Source organism: Peromyscus leucopus, chromosome 18, assembly GCF_004664715.2.
Source record: "Peromyscus leucopus breed LL Stock chromosome 18, UCI_PerLeu_2.1, whole genome shotgun sequence".
NCBI classification, from domain to species: domain Eukaryota; kingdom Metazoa; phylum Chordata; class Mammalia; order Rodentia; family Cricetidae; genus Peromyscus; species Peromyscus leucopus.
In genome coordinates, this window is record NC_051078.1 from 1,268,716 (window position 1) to 1,293,282 (window position 24,567).

The 24,567-nt window shown below is 37.4% G+C and overlaps 2 protein-coding genes across 2 annotated transcripts; both read right to left on the reverse strand.

Moving 5' to 3' along the window:
• Window positions 1-8,887: 8,887 nt before the first annotated feature.
• Window positions 8,888-9,826, reverse strand: LOC114681787 (olfactory receptor 6C3-like). The gene has a single exon (XM_028855497.1). The coding sequence runs from the start codon at window positions 9,824-9,826 to the stop codon at window positions 8,888-8,890; it is 939 nt and encodes a 312-aa protein (XP_028711330.1).
• Window positions 9,827-21,098: 11,272 nt separating this feature from the next.
• Window positions 21,099-22,037, reverse strand: LOC114681780 (olfactory receptor 6C3-like). Its single transcript, XM_028855487.1, has one exon. It carries the CDS (start codon window positions 22,035-22,037, stop codon window positions 21,099-21,101), a length of 939 nt encoding a protein of 312 aa, XP_028711320.1.
• Between the last annotated feature and the right edge of the window lie 2,530 nt (window positions 22,038-24,567).

A 24,567-nucleotide genomic window follows, 5' to 3' on the forward strand; every position in this document is an offset into this window, starting at 1 on the left:
ATTGGTTCACAGTTCATGTGTTACCACCAGTTTGGCTATTTGTCCCTGTGCTTTTCCCAGTCATGGTCTCAATATCTCTTGCTCATATAAACCCTCCTCTGTGGTGGTATTCTAATTGTACTAAAATGTGATTCTGATTGTATGTTAATAAATAAAGTTGCCCAGGGGTGAGAGCTATTAGAGCCATAGCAAGAGCGTGGCAGTGGTGGCACACGCCTTTAATCCCAGCACTTGGTAGAAGAGCTAGGTAGATCTCTGTGTGTTCAGGGATACAGCCAGCATTGGAGACATACGCCTTTAAGACCTGGGGGGCTGTACATACAGGCAGTGATGAGGCAGTCACATGTTTAGGTTTACAACCAATGAGAAGGCAGAACAAAAAGACTATGAAAAGACATACACACAGAAAATAGGTTTTTTTCAGAGAGCTAGGACCACTGCAGGAGGAAGGGTGAGATTTTAGCTCTGAACTATGACCTCTTGGCTTTCTCTTTTACATTGGTTCTGTGTTTCTTATTTAATAAGACGGTTGGTTACATCTACACTTCTATCTATCTATCTATCTATCTATCTATCTATCTATCTCCGATTGGACTCCTGGAGCTCCACCTGGGGCCTGGCCACGGATCTCTGCGTCTGCTTCCACCAGTCACTGCATGGGAGTTCTATCATGACAGTTAGGGTGTTTGGCCATCCAATCACCAGAGTAGGTCAGCTCAGGCATCCTCTCGACAATTGCCAGTAGTCTATAGTGAAGTCATCACTGTGGATTTCTGGGAACCTCTCTAACACTCTGCTTCTTCCTAATTCCATGGGGTCTTCATTTATCATGGTGTCTCTTTCCTTGTTCTCCCACTCCGTTCTTGATCCAGCTGGGACCTCCCACTCCCCTAAGTTCTCTTTCCCCCAAACCTTGCCCTTCATTACACCCCCTCACAGCCAGTTTGCTCAAGTAGATCTCATCCATTCAGAGACCTATTCTTAACCTACCCTACCAACCATGCATTTATTTCAAATCTTTTGATGATTCAAAATAAAATATACTATATTATATCAAATTGGTTTTATGTATTTACAAACACAACCACACACTCACTTATGGTTTTATGTACTTTATTATATCATATACACTATGTAAGTACAGATATTTTGAAATTTCATTACACAAAATATTGTTCAACATTCCTATCTTGCTTTTCAGTTAACACTGAGTAATAAATGTCATTTCTGGTCGTGTTATCTAGAAAAAAAAGTTTCCTTTTGTAACATTTGCATGGATTATCCAAGGAGATTTATTCATAATTTATTAATTTTATTGTTGGTTAAGGTTAGAGCTAGATCCAAATTTCATTCGCTAGTAGCATTCATTCTCTGCTAGCACAAAACAGCATAACTTTAAATCATTTAAATATCTTTAAAAATTAGGATTGTACTTTAGCTTTGCAAAAATGCATTCATGAAATCACAGCAGCTGTGGTTGACTACTCAAGACATTCACATGATGATGTTTGGAAAGCCTTGTTGTACCTGAAGAGCCACAGGCTGATAATTTTTCTGGTTTTTAACACTCTCACTACTCCATTTTATGGAAGAGGTGCTCACATCATGAGGGGCAGGGTAAGGTGAGCATTCCTAAATGTGGGAGCCAGCTCTCCTATTAGGGGTGAGGCCAGCTTTCTCATGCCAAAGTCATCAGGTTCTCTTATCCTAGGACTGAGGAGGCTCAGGGTCAGCTCTCCTGGGGTGGGAGGGTCGCTCTCCTTGGGGAGGGGGTTATTCCAGGACAGTGAGGGTTGGGGCCAACTCAGCAGGTCCCTCATATTCAATATATAGTTCAATACATGGTTTGCATGGGCTCCTGAGGTGACACAGGCAACTGACACACAGACCCCAGCTGCTTCAGGATCACTGTACCAGAAGTAGTCAGCAGCAGCAGCTTAGAGCCAGATGTCACCATGGCCTTGGGGGAGGGGAGAGCAGCATGGGAACTCTGGCTTAAAGGAAATACTGGTTTAAACATCAAGGGCTATTTCTCTGAGAGACTGAGACAAAAGACTTGACCATCTCAATTTTATTCTCTCTCTGTCTCTCTCTGTCTCTCTCTGTCTCTCTCTGTCTCTGTCTCTCTCTGTCTCTGTGTGAGTGTGTGTGTGTGTGTGTGTGTGTGTGTTGTTTTTGTTAATGGTTTTTTATGTTTATTATTGAAATCTCTACAGTAATGCAATTACCATTTAAATATCTAGGGTTTTTTTCAACTTTGCTTTTGTGTACTCAATTGTCTTGTATGCCATTTAACAAAACTCAAAGTCACAAAAAATATTCTATGTCCAAATATTTACTTTTTTATGATGTTATACTTTTCTATTTTAGAAACTTAAAGTTATTCGAAATTAAAGTTAATACATCAAAAATACTATTCATGGTATAGGTAATATCTATATCAGCTCATAATCACTTTGAGACATCCCATAATACATAACTAACGTTCAGGATAAGCAGTTTGGGGGGGGTGGTTTTTGTTTTTGGAGACATGGTTTCTCTATGCAGCCCTGGTTGCCCTGAAACTTACTCTGTAGACCAGGCTGGCCTTGAACTCAGAGAGATCTGTCTGCCTCTGCCTCTCAGTGCTGGGATTAAAGGTGAGTGCCAGTACTGCCAGGTCAGGATAGGCAATTTTTGTTAAGGCCTCACATTTAACCCTAGATGGCCTAAAACTCACCAGGCTAGCCCCAAACTAGAAATACACATGCCTCTACCACCCAAGTAATGGGATCAAAATAATGTGCCAACATATCGTATACAGGAAAAATATTTTGTTCCTGCTTTAAGGAAATATATATATATATATATATATATATATATATATATATTCATATATATAATAAAGAAATCTGTAACTTTTTTAAATATAGCAATATTCAAGTATTCCAGAGTCTGGCTCATCATGCAATGGTTCTTTTCAGAATTTCTACTGACCAGATTGAAAGAAAGACTCCTCAGAAGCTAATGAATAATTAAAGGATTTATTTTATTAGAATTTCTTTTCCCTATTTTTCAGGATTACTTTTACAAAAATCTCCTTGCAAATATGAGTGTTAATTAATTTTAATAATGATAATAATAACAATAATACCAGTGTATATAGAAACAAATCTTAGAAGAGAGACTACTACATCCAATTTCCTAAAAAAAAAATAATAAATAGTAACAGTGAAGAAACATATGGGCTTTGCTATTGGTTGCTCTGCATAAATTGATTGTAAGGCCCTATTGCTGAAGAAAACGTCCGAATAACTCATTGAACACAGAGAAGTCGAACTGGTGCCTAACTAGAGACTTCATCCCTACTGACTACTGCTCAAGGGACTGGAAAGTACTCTACATGCAACCAGAAGAGAAACTTAACAGATATAAACCCTTTGATCTACACTGGTGACCTCCTGGATGATGAGCTGGTGCAATGGTGGTACAATAATGCCAGAGTAACCAACCACTACCTGATTGGATTTAAGGCCCAACCACAAAATGGAACTCATGACTGACAGTGTCCAGGTGGCCAATAACCTGGACTAGATAGGCCTTGGACCTAGGGAAAGCCAAATACTATTGCTCTGCTAAATGAATGCAGCAATGTAATGACTCCTAATAAAGTTCTATTCCCATAGATCAGTGACTTGTTCAGACATCATCAATAAAGTTTCCACCTTCAGTATATGAGAAAAAAATCAGAGACACACAGCTAGACGGGCAGAGAGTGAGAGACCTTGGGACATTCAATTGCAAATGAAATGTCTCAAACAAACTTCCTTCCTCTGGCTCAGAGAAGCCTGCAGAAGAGGGGGTGGAAGGATTATAAGAGCCAGTGAGGATGGAAGACACCTGGGGAACAATGCCTTCCAGACACAACAGGACTGACACATAAACTCACAGAGACAGTGGCAGCATGCACAGGACCTGAACAAGGCTAAGTCAGATAGAGTCTCAGCACTGAGAAGGGGAAGGGAACACGACCTCTCATCCCTAACCAAGAAGCTATAGCTACTTGACAACCACACACATAAGAAAAGTTAATTTTTTTCCAGTGGAGTCTCTTTGGGAATACAAACCACACTTAAGAGGAAGCCACATGACCTGCAGTTAAAGACCAACACAAAATGAACTCCATGATATTTTTGGAGATCTTTTGTCTCTTAATGGTTTGTCTGTTCACCTTTTACCTCACTGCTCTTTTGTTGAAGTTGTATGGTTTCCAATTTTGTGTAGTTATGGGTGTGTATGTATGGGTGTGTGTGTCTCTGTGGGTGTTTGTGTATCTGTGTGTCTCTGTGTGTGCATATGTGTGTATCTTGTGCTATTTCTTTGGGTTTTTTTTCTGTTTGTTTGTTTTTCTCTATTGGATTTTTTATTTACTTGCCTGCTTGCTTTCTAAACAGAGAAAAAGAAGACCTAACGTTAGATGGATGAGGGAGAGGAGATGATCTGGGAGGAGACAAGGGAGGAAAAACACTTATCAGAATATAATTTATTAATTAATCAATTTTCATTAAAAAATAAATAAAATATGTATATGAGCTTTGAATTGGGAAGACCAAGAATAAAAGTACAAATAAACATTAATGTGATTTCTAGTGTTGGGTGACTCAATTAATTTTGTCAATCTTCAATTCCTTTGTTGAAAATAGAATCTTGAGAGATTTTGAAAATTAAAGAAAATTATATAAAAACAATTGTGCTTTATAAGTATGTAGCATTGAGGCTCCAAAAATGGCTGAAGTATTCTGTCATTTTTCTTTCAAACAGAATTAATTTTTAACTTGGGGAAAGGTGTTCACAGTGGTTGTAATAATACCTTTATTAAAACTACCATTCTAATCACTGTATTTTTATTATTACATTTTTATTTTTAAAACATTTTTTATTTTGATCATTTTCTTTCCTTACTCCAAGTCCTTTCAGCTCCTCTCCCCCTCCATACCCACCCAACTTTAAGTTCTTTCTTAAAAACAAACAAAAACTCAGTTTAACAACAGAAAAAAAAACAAAACCAATAAACCACACACAGACACACACACACACACACACACACACCCAAAAAATCCACCAAACTCTAACCAAATAAAATCACACACACAAAAAAAATAATAATAATAAGGTGGAATCCATCATATGTTGGTCAACTACTCCTGAATACAAAGCCTGTCTGTTCTAGATTGGTTAATATACCCAGGGTCACTATTGGAGAAAACTGATTTTCCCTATCCAGCAGGTATAAAGGACAGTGTAGTGGTTAACCTTTATCATAGTGGCAAGGTTTTCATTCATTCTATTTCTAATATAATAAGATAAAAACTATAACATTGAAGTTGAACAAGATAAACCAACAGAATGAAAACAGCCCAAGAGAAGGAATCAGTGGCCCACTCATTCACACACTCAGGAATCTCATAAAAACACTAAAGTGGAAGCCATAAAATGTACTCAGAGGACCTGGTGCAGACTGTGAAGGCCCTGTGTGTGGTGCTTCAGTCTCTGTGGGTTTGTAGGAGCTTTGTTTATGTTGATTTAAAGGGACTTTTTCCTTGGTGTCCTCCATACCCCCTGGTTTGTACACTCTTTCCACTTCCTCCAGTTGCCTGTACTCTGAGGAAAGAGATTGATGGAGACATCCCATGTAGGGAATGCATGTTCCAAGGTCTCTCACTCTCTGGGAAAAGTCTGGCTGTGGATCTCTGTGTTTGTTCTCATCTGCTGTAGGAGGAGGTTCTCTGATGATAGCTGAACAAGACAGTATTAGTCTATAAGTACAGCAAAATAGCATATAAGTCATTTTATCATTTTTTTAATTTTTCAAACAAGGATCATAAACCTTTACCTTTATTCTCATTTGGTCTTAAAATTTTTTATTATTATTTACAAATGAAGCATTATGGTTCAGAGAGATTGTATAATATGCATTAAATCATATAGCTAACAAATGTTAAATATAATCTAATATCACCTACAAATAAGTGTATTCCCTTAAAAAACAGTCCTATACAGCCTCTATTTAAATAAACACAAACACAGAAAGTGTAATTTCTACCTTTTAATCAGTACAAAATTAGTTTTGTGTAGTATAACAAAATACACATGTAATATAATTTTAATACCACACTTCAAACTATAGTCTGGTATAATCTACTTAGGTTGAGTAAGTTGAGCTGTTAACTTCAAAATATGACTTTAAAAATAAGAACTAAAGTGAAATTACACTCCAAGGATGGACATTGTCACTCCAGAAGATGTTGGTTGTTCAATGAAAACTCCGGTACCAGGCATCAGATATTTCCCTGTGATTTGTTGGCAAGGGTAGGTCCCAAAGTCTCCAAAACTACAAATGGTATTACCATTTCCCTTAGTTATCATAATAAACATGGTTAAAATTCCAGTCCTGAAGACACCACACACACACACACACCTTGGATGCAAGAAATAGAGAAATCGGTCTTAAACCACCCAGGAAACTTTCTCCTTGCTACAAGCTTTGATCCTGCTGAAAAGTTCTGTACAGGCTGCTGGGGGACAAAGACATCAGTGATCTTACCCAGCACTAGACACTGCATACTGCCATATTATCCTGCTAGACAAGATGTGTCCGCTGGTGCAATAGACAAGATCATTCTGGAGAAATAACCATTTAATGACCAGATTTGAGGCCTGTTCCACAGGACAGAACACCATATTTGTTGCTGTAATCCTGCTCAAACAACCATGGAGGATGAGGTCATTAGTTTAAGTTATTTTAGATGGTCATGCTGTCAAGCACCTTCTAAACAGTTATGTTTATACTCAGAAATCCTGGCTCTTCTCAGTCTTGGTTGGAGAGCTTCTTTTGCAAGTGAGCACCAGTCAGTAGAGGTGTACATAACTGGTCAAAGTGTACTGAGTGACTGATTGCTCAGCCTGGATGAGACATCTTTTATAGTCACCCTACACAAATGGCTCTGAGACCATCAAGAGAGAGGAGGTGGAAAGAACATAAGCAGAAGATGGGAAGGATTGTTATGAATTCCATCTTCTGGACATGACATGTCCACCACACTCATGGTGTCACAGCAGCTGTGGTTCCCTGCACAAGACCTGTACTAGATCAAGCCAATCAAAATCCAGCACAGAGAAGGCAGGTGATCTTCATACCCCACCGATTGGCAGTGTACAGTTGGTGGAAGACAGAGATTCATTCTTTTTTGAGTGTGTGGCCTCTGGTAGGCTCCTCGGCTCCAGAAGGTGGCCTCACATCCATAAATATATGGGAAGCACTAAGTAGCTTATGAATGAAGAAAGAAGAGGAAAAAAGCTTGAGGTTGAGAGTGAGTGAGCTGGAAGGGAGACACTAGGGATAGATATATTTCATTGTAAACATGTATGACATTCTAAAACATAAAAAAAATTAATTAAGCTATTAGCTAAAGAATCAATGCAAAATCAGAATCTTCCACAATCTTCTATATTGATACAAGAATATATATTACTGCCAATTTTCATAGAATTTTATAACATCCAGAATGGCTGGAATAGTGACAATATCAGCTTATGACCATGATCTGATTCACAGAAATTATTAGCATTTATAAAACCATTCCCCTTCTCACTGAAATGACTTTGGGTCTTTGTTTTACCATTTTATTGATAGTGTATATAGTAGTTTGACTGAAGAGATGGAAAAGAACAGCTTGTAAAAGGAAGAGTATCAGGCAGAAGGGATTTTTTTAATTATTTGACATATTTTTACATACATTTCTGTAGCTTAATGTATGATCTCTTCTCTTCCACCAGCTCAAGGGACTAATTTATTGTAATGAATTGCAGTAGACTGGACAAGCAGAAATGGCTCAGTGGTTAAGAGTGCTCACTGCACAATCAGGAGGAACAAAGTTTGGGTATCAGTAGCCACATAAAATCTGAGCACAATCCCATGAATGCTTGTAACCCAGGAACTGAAGAGAACAGAAACAAGTGGGTCACTGTGGCTTGTTTGTGGTGAGCCTAGCTGAACTCCAGGTTCAGTGAGAGATTCTGCCTCAAAGGAACAAGGCAAGAGTGATAGATAGGGACAGTTAGTACTGTCCTCTGACCTCCACACACACAGGCATGCACATTCATGTACAGAAACTTCTACATATGCACACCACTCCAAATATAAGCACCAAAAGGAATAACCATGATATTAGCATGTAGGAATAGCCTATAGGATAACCTACACATGCAATGTAAAGAATATAAAATATAATACACATTTATATCAAAGTTAGAAAAGGAAGATTGAGAGATAGTGCCAAATGAAATGAAGAAGAAAATATTAATAAGCAAATAACACCAATTGTAAATGCACTTTACCATTAGCATCATATTTTTGGAGACAAAGATCATAGCCAAACACAGGTTAATATTCCACAACATGGATATCTATTAAATGTTCCATAACACTTTACAGTGATACCACCTCCTCCAGGATAGAATATTTCAATACAGATGAAATGCTAAACAGTACCTACACAGGTTTAATGGAAGACATAACATAGTTACTTTAAAATTAAAGAAAGTTTAAGGCCTGAAGAGATGGATCAGCAGTTAAAAGGGCATGCTATTCTTCTTAACTTCAATGGGGCAATTCCCAGTACGCATATGGTGGCTCATAATCATCTATAACTCTACGTCCAGGGGACCCAATGACCTCTTCTGGTCTCTGTGGGAACCAGGCTTCAACTTCGTACACAGAAACACATGCAAGCAAATCATCAATACACACAAAATATTTTTAAGAAAGCTGAAACCAATGAGCTCATAATACAAAGTTTTATCCATCCTTTTTGAAGGGGTATAATGACATTCAAGCTAACCTGTATTTTCATTTGTCTCTATGAAACATTACTTTATTAATCAAATCCTTGAATGCTTGTTTTACTTGTTGATTTCTCAATGTGTAAATAAAAGGGTTCAACATGGGAGCAATTGAAGTGTTGAGAACAGCCACACCTTTGGTCAGTGATGCCCTTTCATTGGCAGAAGGTTTGACATACATGAAAATGCAGCTTCCATAAGAGATGGAGATGACAATCATGTGAGAGGAACAGGTGGAGAAAGCCTTTTTCCTCTGACTGGCAGATGGAGACCTCAGAATGGTACTGATGATGCAGATGTATGACAGGATCACTAGTGCCAGTGTGAACAACAGAGTGAAGGAGGCAACATAAAGGCCAAATGCCTCTAAAAGCCTTGTGTCTGAGCAGGACAGTTGTAAGATGGGGAAGTAGTCACAGCAGAAATGATCGATGACATTCGAACCACAAAAATCTAACTTGAGGAATAGCATGATTAATGGAAAGATGGTCAGAAATCCTACTAACCATGAGGCAAGTACAAGAATGGTACAAACTTTCTGGTTCATGATGATGGTGTAATGCAGTGGTTTGCAGATGGCGACATAGCGATCATAAGACATAGCAGTTAGAAGAAAGAACTCAGAAACACCCATGGAAATGAAGAAAAATAACTGAGCCAAACAATTATTGTAGGAAATGGTCTTGACTTTAGTAATTATTGACCCCAAAAATCTAGGGACTGAAACACTTGTGAACATAATTTCTAAGAAGGAGAAATTCTGGAGGAAGAAATACATAGGAGTCTTTAACTGAGCATGTAGCAAAGTAAGTGTGATGATGCTTAGGTTTCCACAGACACTTAATATATAAGCTATGAATAAAAAGGAAAAAATTATAACCTGAAGCTCTGGTGTGTCTGATATGCCCAAGAGAACAAACTCAGTAATCATAGAGTGGTTTCTCATTCTGATTTATTGTCCACAAAATCTATTGATTAAAAAAATGAAGCATAAATTTAATGTAAGAGAATTGAAGTTTAAATATTGATATTACTATGTTCAAATAAATGAAGCAATATCTGCTCATTTCTATTAAGTAGAAAACCTCTTGTTAAAAGGAAACATATAGGTAGGTGTATAAAGCCCCCTTCAACCATTTTATGCAAGGCTCTACATACAGTCATAATTTCTATATGTGTAGGATACACTGAGTTATAGATTTGTGTAACAATATTTTAATAGTATCTTCATTTTTAATATGAAACACTGTCTTCTAGTTTCACATATTGTATGCTTTCAGGACTGAATATATAACATTTAATTTCAATTCTAATATTGTTTTCAACCTCTATAGTGTGTTGGTGGAAACTGAGCACCAAATCATTTTTATTAAACCCAAATGGTATCAGGGTTATTTTCAATCTTAATATATGTGTTATTTAAAATGGCCAGTGAAACAAATGTGCTTACAAACACAGAAATGCACCTGTATTTTCTTTATTATAAAAACAAATAAATTCTTTATTTGTAAGAATTCAAACATGGGACAAATACACTTTTAATCCCAGTACTCAGGGAGCAGAGGCAGGTGAATCTCTGAGTTCCAGGCCAGCCAAAGCTATACAGAGAGACCTAGTCTCAACAAATCAAAAGCAAAAAAAAAAATCATGGGCCAAGGAAAATAATTTAAATAGATCCAGGGGTCAATAATTTATTTCAATAAATTCTGAGACACACCATGTTAACATTTTCTTTTTACTAAGTTCACTTTGTGATTTTATCTTTAAACTTTTTTGAGGACAAAAAGGAACTCATACAGAAGATTTTTTTTATCTCAAAGTATAATAGTGTATTCCTTCTCAAATAATCAGCAGAATAAACAAAATTTTCTATAGGATTTACTTTATCAAATCACAGAGCTCTGCACTGTAATCTTCTATTCAGTCCTATTCTCTCCTGATACTTATCAGACAGCATAGAGTTTGTATATAAGTTATCACCAAATGTGATGTACTACTTTCTAGACAGGACAGTTTAGCAAAAGATAAGTACTAAAGCTGATAATGGGCATTATCCACCCTTTTCTATTTTAATCTTCTGGGTCTCAGTTTTTTCTCTTTAGGAATATATATACCTGTTTCATCATTATGTCATCAAAACTGACAGATAACTGTCATGTGGCTTACATGATAGTTAAAATATACCAAAATAGAAAATTAATAGTAATAAATATATTTAATAATTTGGTGGCCTTGCTTTTTCCAGTATAGTAAAGCTTTCAATAATAGGTGAAAACGCATTTGTTCACAAATGTGAAACACACTGTTTAGTGCTTATGGTAATACCAGTCAAATATAAAACCTCACAGTGGTCAGCCATGACTTAAATTCTGCCATTTAAAACACAAATTTAAACATATTAATAATATTCTTCAGAAGATGTTTTCTTCATTCCGTTCACTATTACCTCTGTGTATTACACAGAAAACTGCCATGTAAAAAAAAACATATATACTGACTTGCTTGTGAGATTGCTAAAAGTCTCACTTAGAAATAAAAATAAAACTGTCATTAATTTCTTTTGTCATTCTACAGAAACTGAGTATGTGATGATCTATGTCCAAACATACTATAGTCATCCTTACAATTATTTAAGAACATGGCACAACTGATACTGTTTTAAGATACTAGAAGGTTAAATGTTTTGAAGGTCTCTGGATAAGATAAAGATTGAAATCTAAACAAGCAAAAATAAAACCTTACCTTCTCTGGCCAGTGTATAAATCCCTGATACACTCAACTAAAGAACAGAAGACACAAACAGAAGTTCAAGACATGCGTGTGATGATGTTGTGACTCATCTTCCTTGAAAACCAAACAATATAGAGACAGAGGAGGGAAAGTGTACCAATCAACTGGTAGCTGCAATTCAACCTGGCTTCCCTTTGGTCAAGCAATTTTCCTAATAAATGCATGGACTCAGTGTATGCTCAGGAGATAATTCATTCTCAATTCATTTGGGATTAGTTAAACACAGGACTGAACTATTCTACAATGGGCTCTTCTTTGACAGTCTTACTAATATTTTACTAATTAGTAAATTCTGCCAGTGCAGAGCAGAATAGAGAACTAATAAATAAATAAATGAATAATAAATAAAAATAAAATTTTAATATCCTCAAAAGTTAGGATTACATCTTGTTTTTGTTTTCTATTTTTTTAATTCTAAGATTAACATGTGCTCAACAGTATGAGATCCAGAGCCACAAAAATATACAAAGACCTATCCTTACCCTATCCTTTCATTTCCTTCAAATCTTTTGATTAGTCAAAAGAAGATATATTATATTATAACAAATCAAATTGTTTCTACATATTACACAAACACAATCACAGACTCAGTTATTGTATTATATTTTACATATTCTACAAATACAGACAAGATTTTACATATTCTACAAATACAGACAAGATTCTACTATATAAAATGTTCTACAGCTTTCCTATCTTGTTTTTTTTCAGTTAACATTGAGAAATGGATGTTATTCCTTGTCAAGTTATCTAGAAAAAAATTCATCCATCTGTAACAATTGCATTGGATATCAAGGAGACGTGTACATAATTTATTAGTTCAATCATTGGTTGAGATTAGAATTTGATCCACACTTCATCAATAGTAACTCAGCCCACACAGAATAGCAGGAATAACTTAAAATTACTTAAATATCTCTAAAAATTAGAATTGTCCTTTAGCTTAGCAAAGGGCATTCATGAAATTACAGCAGCTGTGGTTGACTACTCAGGACATTCACAAGATCATGGCTTGGGAGGCCTAGCTGTACCTGAGGAGCCACAGGCTGTTAATGGCTATTGGAGGATAGGGAGTCATTTTCTTCAATGGTGTAGCCCCTAGCATGTTGCCCATATTCTAGTAAATAACCCTCCATCCATGTTTGTATGAGTAGCCCTAATTAAACTCAATAGGTTATAAAAGAAATATGAAAGTGGGGGACTTATACTGAAAAGAAGAAGTTTGTTGAAAGAATGAGGGGGATAAGCAAGAATAACAGGAAGAATATCATCAAAATATAAATTACATAAATATACTAAACTGTTGGATAATAAATTAAGGGAGTTCTTTTTCTGGTTTTAAATATTCTTGGCTTTAAATATTCTCACTACTCCATTTTATGGAAGAGGTGTTCTCATCTTGTAAAATTTCATCTTTAAAATTTGGTTGCATTCAACTATGACACTGAATTTAGAGTTGTACTTTTACAAAGTCTTATCTATTATCTACATGCTCTAATTCTTCATAGATGTAGTGATATGCAGATAATTGCTTTCATCAGTGAATTTTGGTGGATGTACCAAAGAAATTTGTTCATTTCACCAATGTTTCAAATTTTTAAAAAAATCTTAGCTTTTATTTATCATGTATAACTGACATACAATAGCACAAAGTTAATATTCTCATTCAAATATGAAATATTTCACAATCAATGTATACATTGTATACAAATAAATGAAATGGAAGAATGAGCATAGAAAATAAGACTAAAACACAAAAGAACAAACATTTAATCTTGTATTTAATCTCAGTATCAAGAACATGTGGTAGCATGATGTAAGACCTAGAGATTTTAACAACTTCATCACTAGAGTTGACCCTCTGGATCCCACATAGACTTTCTCTTGGGCTGACACCACTCACTGCCTGCAAATTTCTTGGCAGACATCATATGTTCCTATCCTCTCTATGCTAAGGGACTCCAACACTACCACCAACTACCTGGTTATTGATGACCACTCTTAAACAGAGCTACAATGAGAAGGAAAAAATGGGGCAGAAGTAAACACAAATATACAGTTTAAAGAGAAAAGGAGCACCAGGAAACAATATGGCAGCCAAAGCTTGTGAGGAGAGAGATAAAGAGATTAAGGGGATACTTCATCTGCACAGGAATAAAGACTCCACCCATCTAAGCCTCCAATTTGCATAAGAAAAATGCCTGACAATTTTCTGATCCTAGAAAGGGAAGAAAAACTATGATAAATATAAGTCAAGGGGCACACACTCCATGCCAGGATAGCTGCCAAACAGAGCCAATGAGGCCAGGCTGTGTGTAGCAGCAGAGTTCCTAAATAAAGGCCCTGAGACACCTCTGTGTGGACTGTGGAAATGAAACCTGCATTGCATTGCAGACCCTAAGATGTTGGAGAGACAAGAACCATGGGATATCTGCCGAGGAAAGCTGCATACCAGGAGTGGAACCAGCCTAACAGAGAAGTGTATGTTGCAGGTTCCAAAGCTGAAAGGGTAGAACTACCGAAATCTTTTGGCATTGGAGGTCAAACTACAGAATTTGGCACTTGCCCTGCTGGGTTTTGGTATTGTTTAGGTCCAATATTTCCTCACTGTGCCCCATTGCTCCACTTTGGAATGGTAATGTATATCCTGTGCTGTTGTAGGTTAAAAGAACATAGCTTGCTTTTCTTTTTATTTTATATGAGTTACAGTTAGGGAATTCCCCTGAGTTTCAGAACAGACTTTGGACTTTGGGATGTTATCAAAAGCTTTTTAGGTGCCTGACTTCAACAAAAGCTTTCTTCCAGAGTCCAGGGAAGGTGCTACAAGTGGCAGAAACTATTTATCTATGAGTAAATCTACTTATCTGGGGGTATATCAATAAATCTACGCACACCATGCTCTTTCAGTCCACTTTATTGTTCTAAGTAAGCTTCAACTCTGCCTCTGATCTCTCTACTGTTCTCTCTCTGTTCTCCTGCTTCTCCAAACCTACAGCTTCTTTTCAGCTCTTATTCTTAGCTCCTCTCTTGTCTGACTCCTTACATTTCCCCCAGGAGACTTCTTGTAATACTGAGAAAAGTTTCAAAATCCTCAAGGTCATAGCACATTCCTAGAATTGACAATAAGGAGCAGAGCCATTACCCTGGTAACATAAGGTCCAAGGTCTCAAGTGTGGGAGGCCAGCTCCCACCTTTTAAAGGGTTCCTATGAAAAGGAGAGAGGAATAAGAAACTTTTAGATAGAAAGATAGTAGAGAGGAGACAGACAGAAACACAGGATAGCTTCAGGAGGACCTGGATCAAAATCCACCAGCCCCTTCTGTCTCTTCAAAGGGGCTTTTTATAACAATGCCAAGAGGCCGGGCAAAAGACCTCCCCCTTGCTAGATCAAAGCATGCTGCACAGCCAAGTGGCAGACCCTTCCACACACCTGGTAACCAGATATGTGGTCAAGTCATCCCCTTATGAAGCCCTGATGGGCAAAGAAAGCTCAGATCTTACTAGGAAACCTCTGTGGGTCTCCACACTCAGGAACAAAGGCAGAAAGCGCAGTACCCAGTGCCAAAAACTCTGAGACATAGCTTTTTATCAGCAGACTTGGCAAGCGAAGAGTTGGCAGGCATTTCTTAGCTTGTGTTAGTAGCCTTGGTGAATACCTGCAACTCTGACCTTGTGCATACTCTAAAGTTTTACACTTATAATCTATATACAAAGACCTTTAGTTTAGTTTGAACTTGCTCTGAGGTAAAAATGAGATAAATGTGTGCAGTTTGTGTTAGACTGAGGAGAAATTATTTTCTGTTGCTAGTCTGAGCAAAAGGAACAAAGCAGGCTTTAAGTGTCTACAGTATCATGAGAAAATTGATCTGACTATGAAGCATATCCTAGTATATTTTCTATATATCAAAATCACACAACTAATATGGAGCCCCCATGGGACTAGACTAGGCCCTCTGGATACAAAAGATGGTTGTATGGCTTGAACTGTTTGGGGGGCACCCAGGCAAGGGATCGGGATCTGTCCCTGGTCTATGGGCAGGCATCTGGAACCCAATGCCTGTGGTGTGACACCTTCCACAGCCTTGGTACAGTGGGAAGGGGCTTGGACCTGCCTAGGCTCAGTGTGCTGGGCTCTGCTGACTCCCTATGGGAGACCTCGATTTGGTGGATGTGGGGATGTGAGGTGGCTTAGGAAAGAGGGCTGGGGGTGGGAGGAAGGAGAAGAGGGATCTGTGGATAGTATGTGGAGTAGAAAATTTCTTAATAAAGAAAAATGAGAGAAAAAAATATAGAGCTAAATGAAAAGTCATCTTCCTGACCACCCACAGATATATGTGCCCATAAGATTGAGATGTAATCATGAAGTTACATATATACATTACATGAAGATGCATGGTAATAGGGAGATATCATAGTGTAATTGCATAAGAAGTTTACAAGAAACAGCCAATTCATTCAAAGGCAGTAATTCCAAAATGCCTTGTGTGAGGGTTTCTCCACCAGAACCCTTGGTTCTGATAGGTTGACCTTTTGAATACTAGTTGTCACCGGCTGTATATTCCCATGGCCTTTTGCTACCAGCAGCTCTCAATATGATGTTTAAGTAGTGTTGAGACCTTGAGAAACTACAGTGACTTTTGAGTTGGACTAAATGCATTTTGCATCACAATATGACCACAGGCTTATGGGTAACAGGGAGTAGACTGTGGTAGTTTGCATGATATGTTCCATACTATTGGGCATTTGAGTAGCTGCTTCCCTGTTGATTCACTGTTTAGGTAATATAGGAAGTATGGTCTTGCTGGAGGAAATGTGTTACTGGAGGCAGGTTTTGAGATTTCCAATTCCATGAGCTGTTCCTAGCTCACTTTCTGCATCTTGTGTCTGGTTTAAAATGTGTGTCCTCAGCTTGGTACTTTGTCATGCTTCCCCACTGTGATGGTCATGGACTCGTATCCCTCTGGAAACATGAGCCCAAATAAACGCTTCTTTCTTTAAGTTAGCTTCCTTGATCGTGGTAATTTATCACAGCAATAGAAAGTAACTAAGATAGCTTCCCCACCGTCCACGAGAAAACGTTGACTGAGTGATCTTGTACAAGTCTTGTGCAGACATAGTGCAGGTCAACTCAGATGTTGTGAGTTCAGGAATGCAATGGTTCTAGCTTGCCGAAAAGACATCTTTTCAGTCTAGTCTCCTGACCGAGTTCTGGGTTCATGAATTAACCACAAAGAAACTAATCTGATGAAACTGAGAGCAGTTCTCATCTGGTGGTAGAGAGGTACAAATTTATAAGGCAGTTTACTGATGTCCATTTAGCAGGATAGCAGGGCCTATGAGCTGTGCACCCATGAGCTCTTGGTTAGATATACAGCGTGAGACATGCATTTACTTCTGTGGAGTGGCCCATAAATCCAATAAGAAGTGCTTGTTTATCCCCAGACCATTCATGCCACTATTGCGTCTATGATCATATTTTGCAACACTGATCTTGTTGTAGTTCACATGGATTACAGCTTTTTAAAACTTGTTATGACTTTTCCCAAGCAAACTACATAGTACCTTCTAGTACAATGAAAGCTAGTTTAACTTCTTATTTTATTAATTTTTATTGAAAATAGATATTTTTCATACAATATATTTAGATTATAGTTTTCCCTCCCCCAACTCTTCTCAGATCCTCCCTACTTCCTCACCAACCCTAACCTACACCCTTTTTTTCTTTCGTTAACATACAAACATGCATCTAAAAAAATAAATAATAATAAAAATATAAGATAAAATAAAAACAAACAAGCCAGAATATGACAAAACAAACAAGCAAATAGAACAAAATGCTAAAAATAAAAAAAAACATAAGGAACACATATAGATGGAGGGAAACACGTGTTCACACATAGAAAAATGTTTAACATTCCTGGTTCCCCTAGTACTTATCTGTGAGTACAAAGACCTCTACAGGGCCTACCTGGTAGTGTGGACAGTGTGAGATCCCAGGAAAGACCTAATGATCCTTGATGGGAACCTATTTTCTTATTACTTATTTCATATTACTTATTTTTTCTATGGGGCCTGGGCATCTGGAATTAAGTTATTGATTGTGTCTTTTGATAAGACAAATCAACTGTACCCCCAAGATGAAGCAGCAAACTGGGAACTTTCAGAAAGTTCAAAGGGATTAAAGCTGAAGAGAGCAGGTCACCAGAACCATGTGAGCAGGTAGAGAAAGGCCAGAGGATATCTAGTGGTCTGGGAAGTTTGGATAAGTCGCAAGGGGATGGGGCAGGGTAAAGTAAGCCTCTTATCATTGACCACACATACAGCTGCAGATAGTTCCAAGGTAGAGTAGTGGGCTGAGTAGCTTGGGTAGGTTCCCCAGGGGAAATAGCTGTGGGGAGCAGTTCTCTCATTGGGGTGAGCTATGTGGACTGGGTGCACAGAAAATATCCTGAGTCAAAGAGGGGGTGCATAGAAAATATCCTGAGTGAAAGAGGGCTAGAGCTAAGAGTAAAGCCATGTCTGGCCTCTTCCTAGGAGGCAACTGTGAGAGCTGGGTACTGCCTAGAAAACCAACAGTATGATAAGCCTTGAGTCCTGGTGAAGAAAAATGGGGTCATGCACAGCCTAGGGAAAAGAAACGAGAGGACCCTAACCAGAAGTACATCATGGTCAGCACCAGATCTGGGAAAGGCAAGCAGAATCATCTGCAGCCTAGGGAGGAGAAAAGAGAGGGTCCTACCAGTCTTTAAATGATCACTGAAAGACAGGCTAGTTCTCAGTGGCCCAGGTAGGAGAATAAAGAGGGACCAACCTGATACTGTGGGTAGTGTGGGATCCCAGAAAATACGGGTGGGGTCTTAGGTAGATGAGGGAGAAAAAGGTGAGGACCCTACCTGAAAGCATGGTTAGTTAGCATGGTATAGTAATTTGAACAAGAACTGTCCAAAGGATTGGGTATTTAAACATGGGGTCTCTAGCTGGTAGCACTGTCTGGAAGGTTTTGGAGGTGCAGCCTTACTGGAGGAAGTATGTCACCGTGGGCAGGTTTTGAGAGTATATGGCTTTGTCGTGCTTCCAGTTTGTACCCTGCTTCATGCATCTGGTAGAACATGTGAGCTCTCAGCTAACTGCTTAGGCCACGATGCCTGCCTGCTGTCATGCCTCCCAGCCATGCTGTGCTCTTTACCATCTGGAGCTAAGTTACTTTGGGTCATGGTGGTTTATGACAGCAACAGGAAAAGAAATTAATATGCGTCAGTCTGAGGAAGGACACACAAGATGTAGGGAGGCCCGGGGAGAGGAAAGAAGAATCTCTAAACAGGTCAATATGGAGTCCTGTTAAGAGCAGATCTTGGAAATCTAAAGGGGAGAAAGATGATGACTCTACCCAGAAAAGAAGCACAGTAGGTACACAATCCTAGGAAAGTAAGATGGAATCCTGAGTATACCCTAGGGAGATTAGGAGATAGATTCCTATCCAGTAACGTTGTCTGCACACAGCTCTGGGGGTGCCAGATCTAGTCTTGGGCAGCCTAGGGAGCAGAAAGGAAAGTCATTTCATCACTTTGTTGTTTTCCCAGGTAGAGGTAGCTATCTATAATGGCTTCCATTTAAACATTCTGATCTCAATAACACTCACTCTACAGGTCATGGAACGGAATGTGGTGATTCTTTCAACTTTTGAGTATAACTATCCCAGTATTCTAGGACTCAGAAAATAATCACAAGATGAGTTTGGGGAACCACTGCACTATCTGTATTTTGGTCCTTGGATTAAAAATCCAAATAGATCACCTGAGCTTCATAAGCACTTACTTAACTGAAGACCATGAGGCTGGCTGGCTGTGGTCTCCAAGAATCAATGTCACTCCAGAGACAGAAATGAGCCCTGAAGAGCCTGATTGCTCCCTTTTTCCCAGTATACAGTTACCTAGTAAATGTCTATTTAAAAAGATGGGAGAGCAATTAATAGAAATATACAAGGGAAAGTGCCATGACCTGGACAGCTTACTATTGACTGGTGGGAGAAGGATAATTAGGATTTTCCCAGGGATGCTCCCATATTGGTGGTCCAATGCAGTTGGTGGTCCAATGCAGATAGATCAGCATTGAACACATATACATATATACACATAAACAATAAAAAATAGACTCATCATGTTATATGTGTGTGTGTGTGTGTGTGTGTGTGTGTGTGTGTGTGTCTATATATGTAACAAATATAACCAAAGAAAATGAGGCTAAAACTTAAGAGCGGTCATTGGAGTGGTTAGAGATAGAATAAGTAAGAGTAGCTGGAGGGAAGAAGGTAAGGAGAAGTGATATAGTTCCATTTCAGTTAAAAACACTAAGAAATATTATGTTACATGTGCAGGCAAACATCCTAGTTATTGCAAATTTGCAGTGGTGTGGGCATGGAGAGATTGCTCAGTGGTTATGAATGCTTGATGCACAATCAGGAGGAGAGAGATTGTCTATAAGTAGCCACATAAAATCTGAGCATAATTCCAGAAATGCATATAACCCAAGAACTGAAGAGTACATTAACAAGTGGGTCATTGGAGTTTGTTGATGGCAAGCCTAGGTGAACTCCAGGTTCAGTGAGAGACTCTGCCTCAAAGGTACAAGGCAAGAGTGATAAGGGGACACCCAGTTCTGGCCTCTGGCCTCCATACACACAGGAATGCACATTCACACACATGTACACAAACTCCCAAACATGCACACCACCGCAAATAGATACACAAAATGAATAGCCATGATAGAAGGCACGCTAAATCTAAAGGAATATAATATAATACACATTTGTATCAAGGTTAGAAAAGATAGATTAAGAAACTGTGCCCAATGAAATGGAAAAGAAAATAATAACAAATAAATAACAGGTGTAAATGCATTTTACCATTAACATCATATTTTTGTTGACAGAGACAGCAACAAAAAACAAGTTCTTATTCCACAATATTGATATCTATCAAATGTTCCATAACATTTTACACTGATTTAAATTTAAATCCCCAACTCTTTTAGGGTGTAATGTTTCAATGCAGATGAAATGCTAAACAATACCTACACAGGTTTAAAAGATAACATAACATAGTAACTTTCAAATTAAAGACAAACTTGAGGTACTAGAGAGATGGCTCAGGGTTTAAAAGCTCTTGTTGTCATTTCCAAGGACACTGGTGTAATTCCAAGTACCGACATGGTGGCCACAACCATCTGCAAATCTACTTCCAAGGGACCCAATGACCTCTTCTGGTCTCTGTGGGAACCAGGCTTGCAAAAGTTATACAGGTATACATACAGGTAAAACACCCATACACACAAAATACTTTGTTAGAAAGCTGAAACCAATGAGCTCATAATATAAAGTTTCATTCCTCTTATTTTGAAGAGGTATAATGACATTTTGTTAACAAGTACTTTTATTTGTTTCCATAAAACATTACTTTATTAATCAACTCTTTGAAGGCTTGTTTTACTTGTTGATTTCTCAATGTGTAAATAAAAGGGTTCAACATGGGAGCAATTGAAGTGTTGAGAACAGCCACACCTTTGGTCAGTGATGCCCTTTCATTGGCAGAAGGTTTGACATACATGAAAATGCAGCTTCCATAAGAGATGGAGATGACAATCATGTGAGAGGAACAGGTGGAGAAAGCCTTTTTCCTCTGACTGGCAGATGGGAACCTCAGAATGGTACTGATGATGAAGATGTATGACAGGATCACTAGTGCCAGTGTGAACAGCAGAGTTATAAAGGCAAAATAAAAGCCAATTGTCTCTAAAAGCCTTGTATCTGAGCAGGACAGTTGTAAAATGGGGAAGTAGTCACAGCAGAAATGATCAATGACATTCGAACCACAAAAATCTAACTTGAGGAATAACATAAGCAATGGGAAGATGGTCAGAAATCCTCCCAGCCATGCTGTGAGAACAAGAATGGTGCAAACTTTCTGGTTCATGATGGTGGTGTAATGCAGTGGTTTGCAGATGGCGACATAGCGATCATAAGACATAGCAGTTAGAAGAAAGAACTCAGACACACCCATGGAGATTAAGAAAAATAACTGAGCCAAACAGTTGTTATAAGAGATTGTCTTGACTTTAGTAATTATTGACTCCAAAAATCTGGGGATGGAAACACTGGTGAATATAATTTCTAAGAAGGAGAAATTCCGGAGGAAAAAATACATAGGAGTCTTTAACTGAGCATGTAGCAAGGTAAGTGTGATGATGCTTAGGTTTCCACAGACACTTAATATGTAAGCAATGAATAAAAAGAAAAAAATTACAACCTGAAGCTCTGGTGAGTCTGATATGCCCAAGAGCACAAACTCAGTAATCATAGAGTGGTTTCTCATTCTGATTTATAGTCCATAGAATCTATTGATAAAATCAAAGTACATTTATATTTAATATAAGAGAATTAAAGTTTAAATGTTGGTATCACTATATGCAGTGAAATGAAACAATATCTGCTCATTCCTATTAAACGGAAAACATCTTGTTGAAAGAAAATATATTTTTAAATAAGTGTATTAAGCCCCCTTCAACAATTATACACAAAGACTCGACATATAGTCATAATTTCTGTATGTGTAGGATACCATTGAATTATAGATTTATGCCACAGCATTTTAATAGTGTCTTCATTTACAATATGAAACGCTGGTTTCTGATTTCACATATCATATGCTTTCAGGACTGAATATATGATGTTTAATTTCAGTTCTAGTACTATTTCCAAACTTCTTTATTGGTAGAAACTGAGCACCCAATCATATTTACTAAACCTAAATGCTGTCATGGTTATTTCAAACTTAATATGTGTTGTTTTAAAATAGCCAGAGAAACAAATGTGTTTGTGAACACAGAAATGAGACTAGATTTTCTTTTACTAGAAAAACACATAATTCTTAATTTGTGGGAATTCTAACAGGAGCAAGGAAAATAATTTAATCATAGTCAGAAGTACATAATTACTTTATACGAATTCTGAGGTACCTGTAGCATTTTAATATTTTCTTTTTACTAAATTCACTTTGTGATTTTACCTTTAAACTTTCTTGGGGACAAAAACTAACTCATACAGAAGATTTTTTTATCTCAAAGTAATAGTGCCTTCCTTCTCAAAGAATCAATAGAATAAAGAAGATTTTCTATAGGATTTACTTTATCAAACCACAGAGCTCTACACTGTAATCTTCTATCAGTCTTATTCTCTCCTGATACTTAACAGACAACACAGAGTCTGTGTATAAGTTATCACCAAATGTGATGCACTACTTTCTAGGCAGGGAGTTCCGAAAGAGATTAGTACTGAAACAGATAATGGGCATTATCCACCTTTTTCTATTCTAGTCTTCAGAGTCTCAGAGTGTTTTCTCTTTTAGGAATATACATATCTTTTTCATTAGTATCTCATCAAAACTGAAAAGTAACTGTTTGTAGTTTACATGATAGTTAAAACATACTAAAATGTAAAATTAATAGCAATAAATATATTTAAGTGATAATTTGGGGATCCTTGCATTTTCCCAGTAAAGTAAGTCTTTCAATGTTAGATAAAATTTCATTCCCTCACAAATGTGAAACATATTGGTTGGTGTGTATGGTAATACCAATTGGATATAAAACCCTACAGTATATAGCCATGACTTAAATTTTGCCACTTAAAACACAAAATTAAACATATTAATATTCTCCAGAAGTTTTCTCATTCAAGTCACTCTTGACTCTGTTTATTACACTGAAGCCTGTCACATTAAAAACTCCATGCTGAATTTCTTGTAAGATTTCTGACAGCCTCACTTAGAAATGAAAATAAATGTATCTTTAGTCTCTTTTATTGCTTCATAGAAAATGAGTGTGCTATAAAGCATATTATTGTCATTCTTGCAATTCTTTAAGAAAATGAAGTAACTGATACTCTCTGAAGATACTCGAAAGTAAAACCTTTTGAAGGTCTCTGTATACGGTAAAGATTGAAATCTACACAAACATAAATAAAGCCTTACCTTCTCTGGCCAGTGTACAAATCCCTGATACACTCAACTAAAGAACAGAAGGATACAAACAGAAGTTCAAGACATGTATCTGTTGTGACTCATCTTTCTTGAAAACCAAACAGTATAGAGAGACAAAGAAAATATGTGTACCAATCAACTGATAACATTCAACCTGGCTTCCCTTTGGTCAAGCAATTTTCCTAATAAATGCATGGACTCAGTCTATGCTCAAGGGATAATTCATTCTCAATTCATTTGGGATTACATAAACACAGGACTAAACTGCCCTACAATGAGCTCCTCTTTGACAGTCTTATTGATATTTTACTAATTAGTAAATTCTGCCAGTGCAGAGCAGAATAGGAAACTAAAAAACATTAATATCTCCAAAAGTTAGGTTTCTATCTTGTCTTTGTTTTCTATTTTTTTAATTTCAAGATTGGTGTGTGCTCCACAATATGAGATCCAGAACCACAACAGGATATAGACCTATTTTTACCCTACTCTTGCGTTTCCTTCAAATCTTTTGATTAGTCGAAAGAAGATACACTATATTATACCAAATCAAATCATTTTAATGTATTACACAAACACATACTCAGATATTATATGTGTTTTCTTTATACCTTATTATATTTTCCACATTTTACAAATACAATTATGAGATTCTACTACACAAAATGTTCTGCAGCTTTCCTATCTTGTTTTTTCAGTTAACACTGAGCAATGAATATCATTTTTTGTCAAGTTTTCTAGAAAAAAACATCCATTCTTTTATAACAATTACATGAGATACCCAAGGAGACTTGTGCATAATTTATTAATTTGATTGTTAGGTGAGATTATGGTTGGGGCCAGGTGTTGGCAGTGCACACCTTTAAAC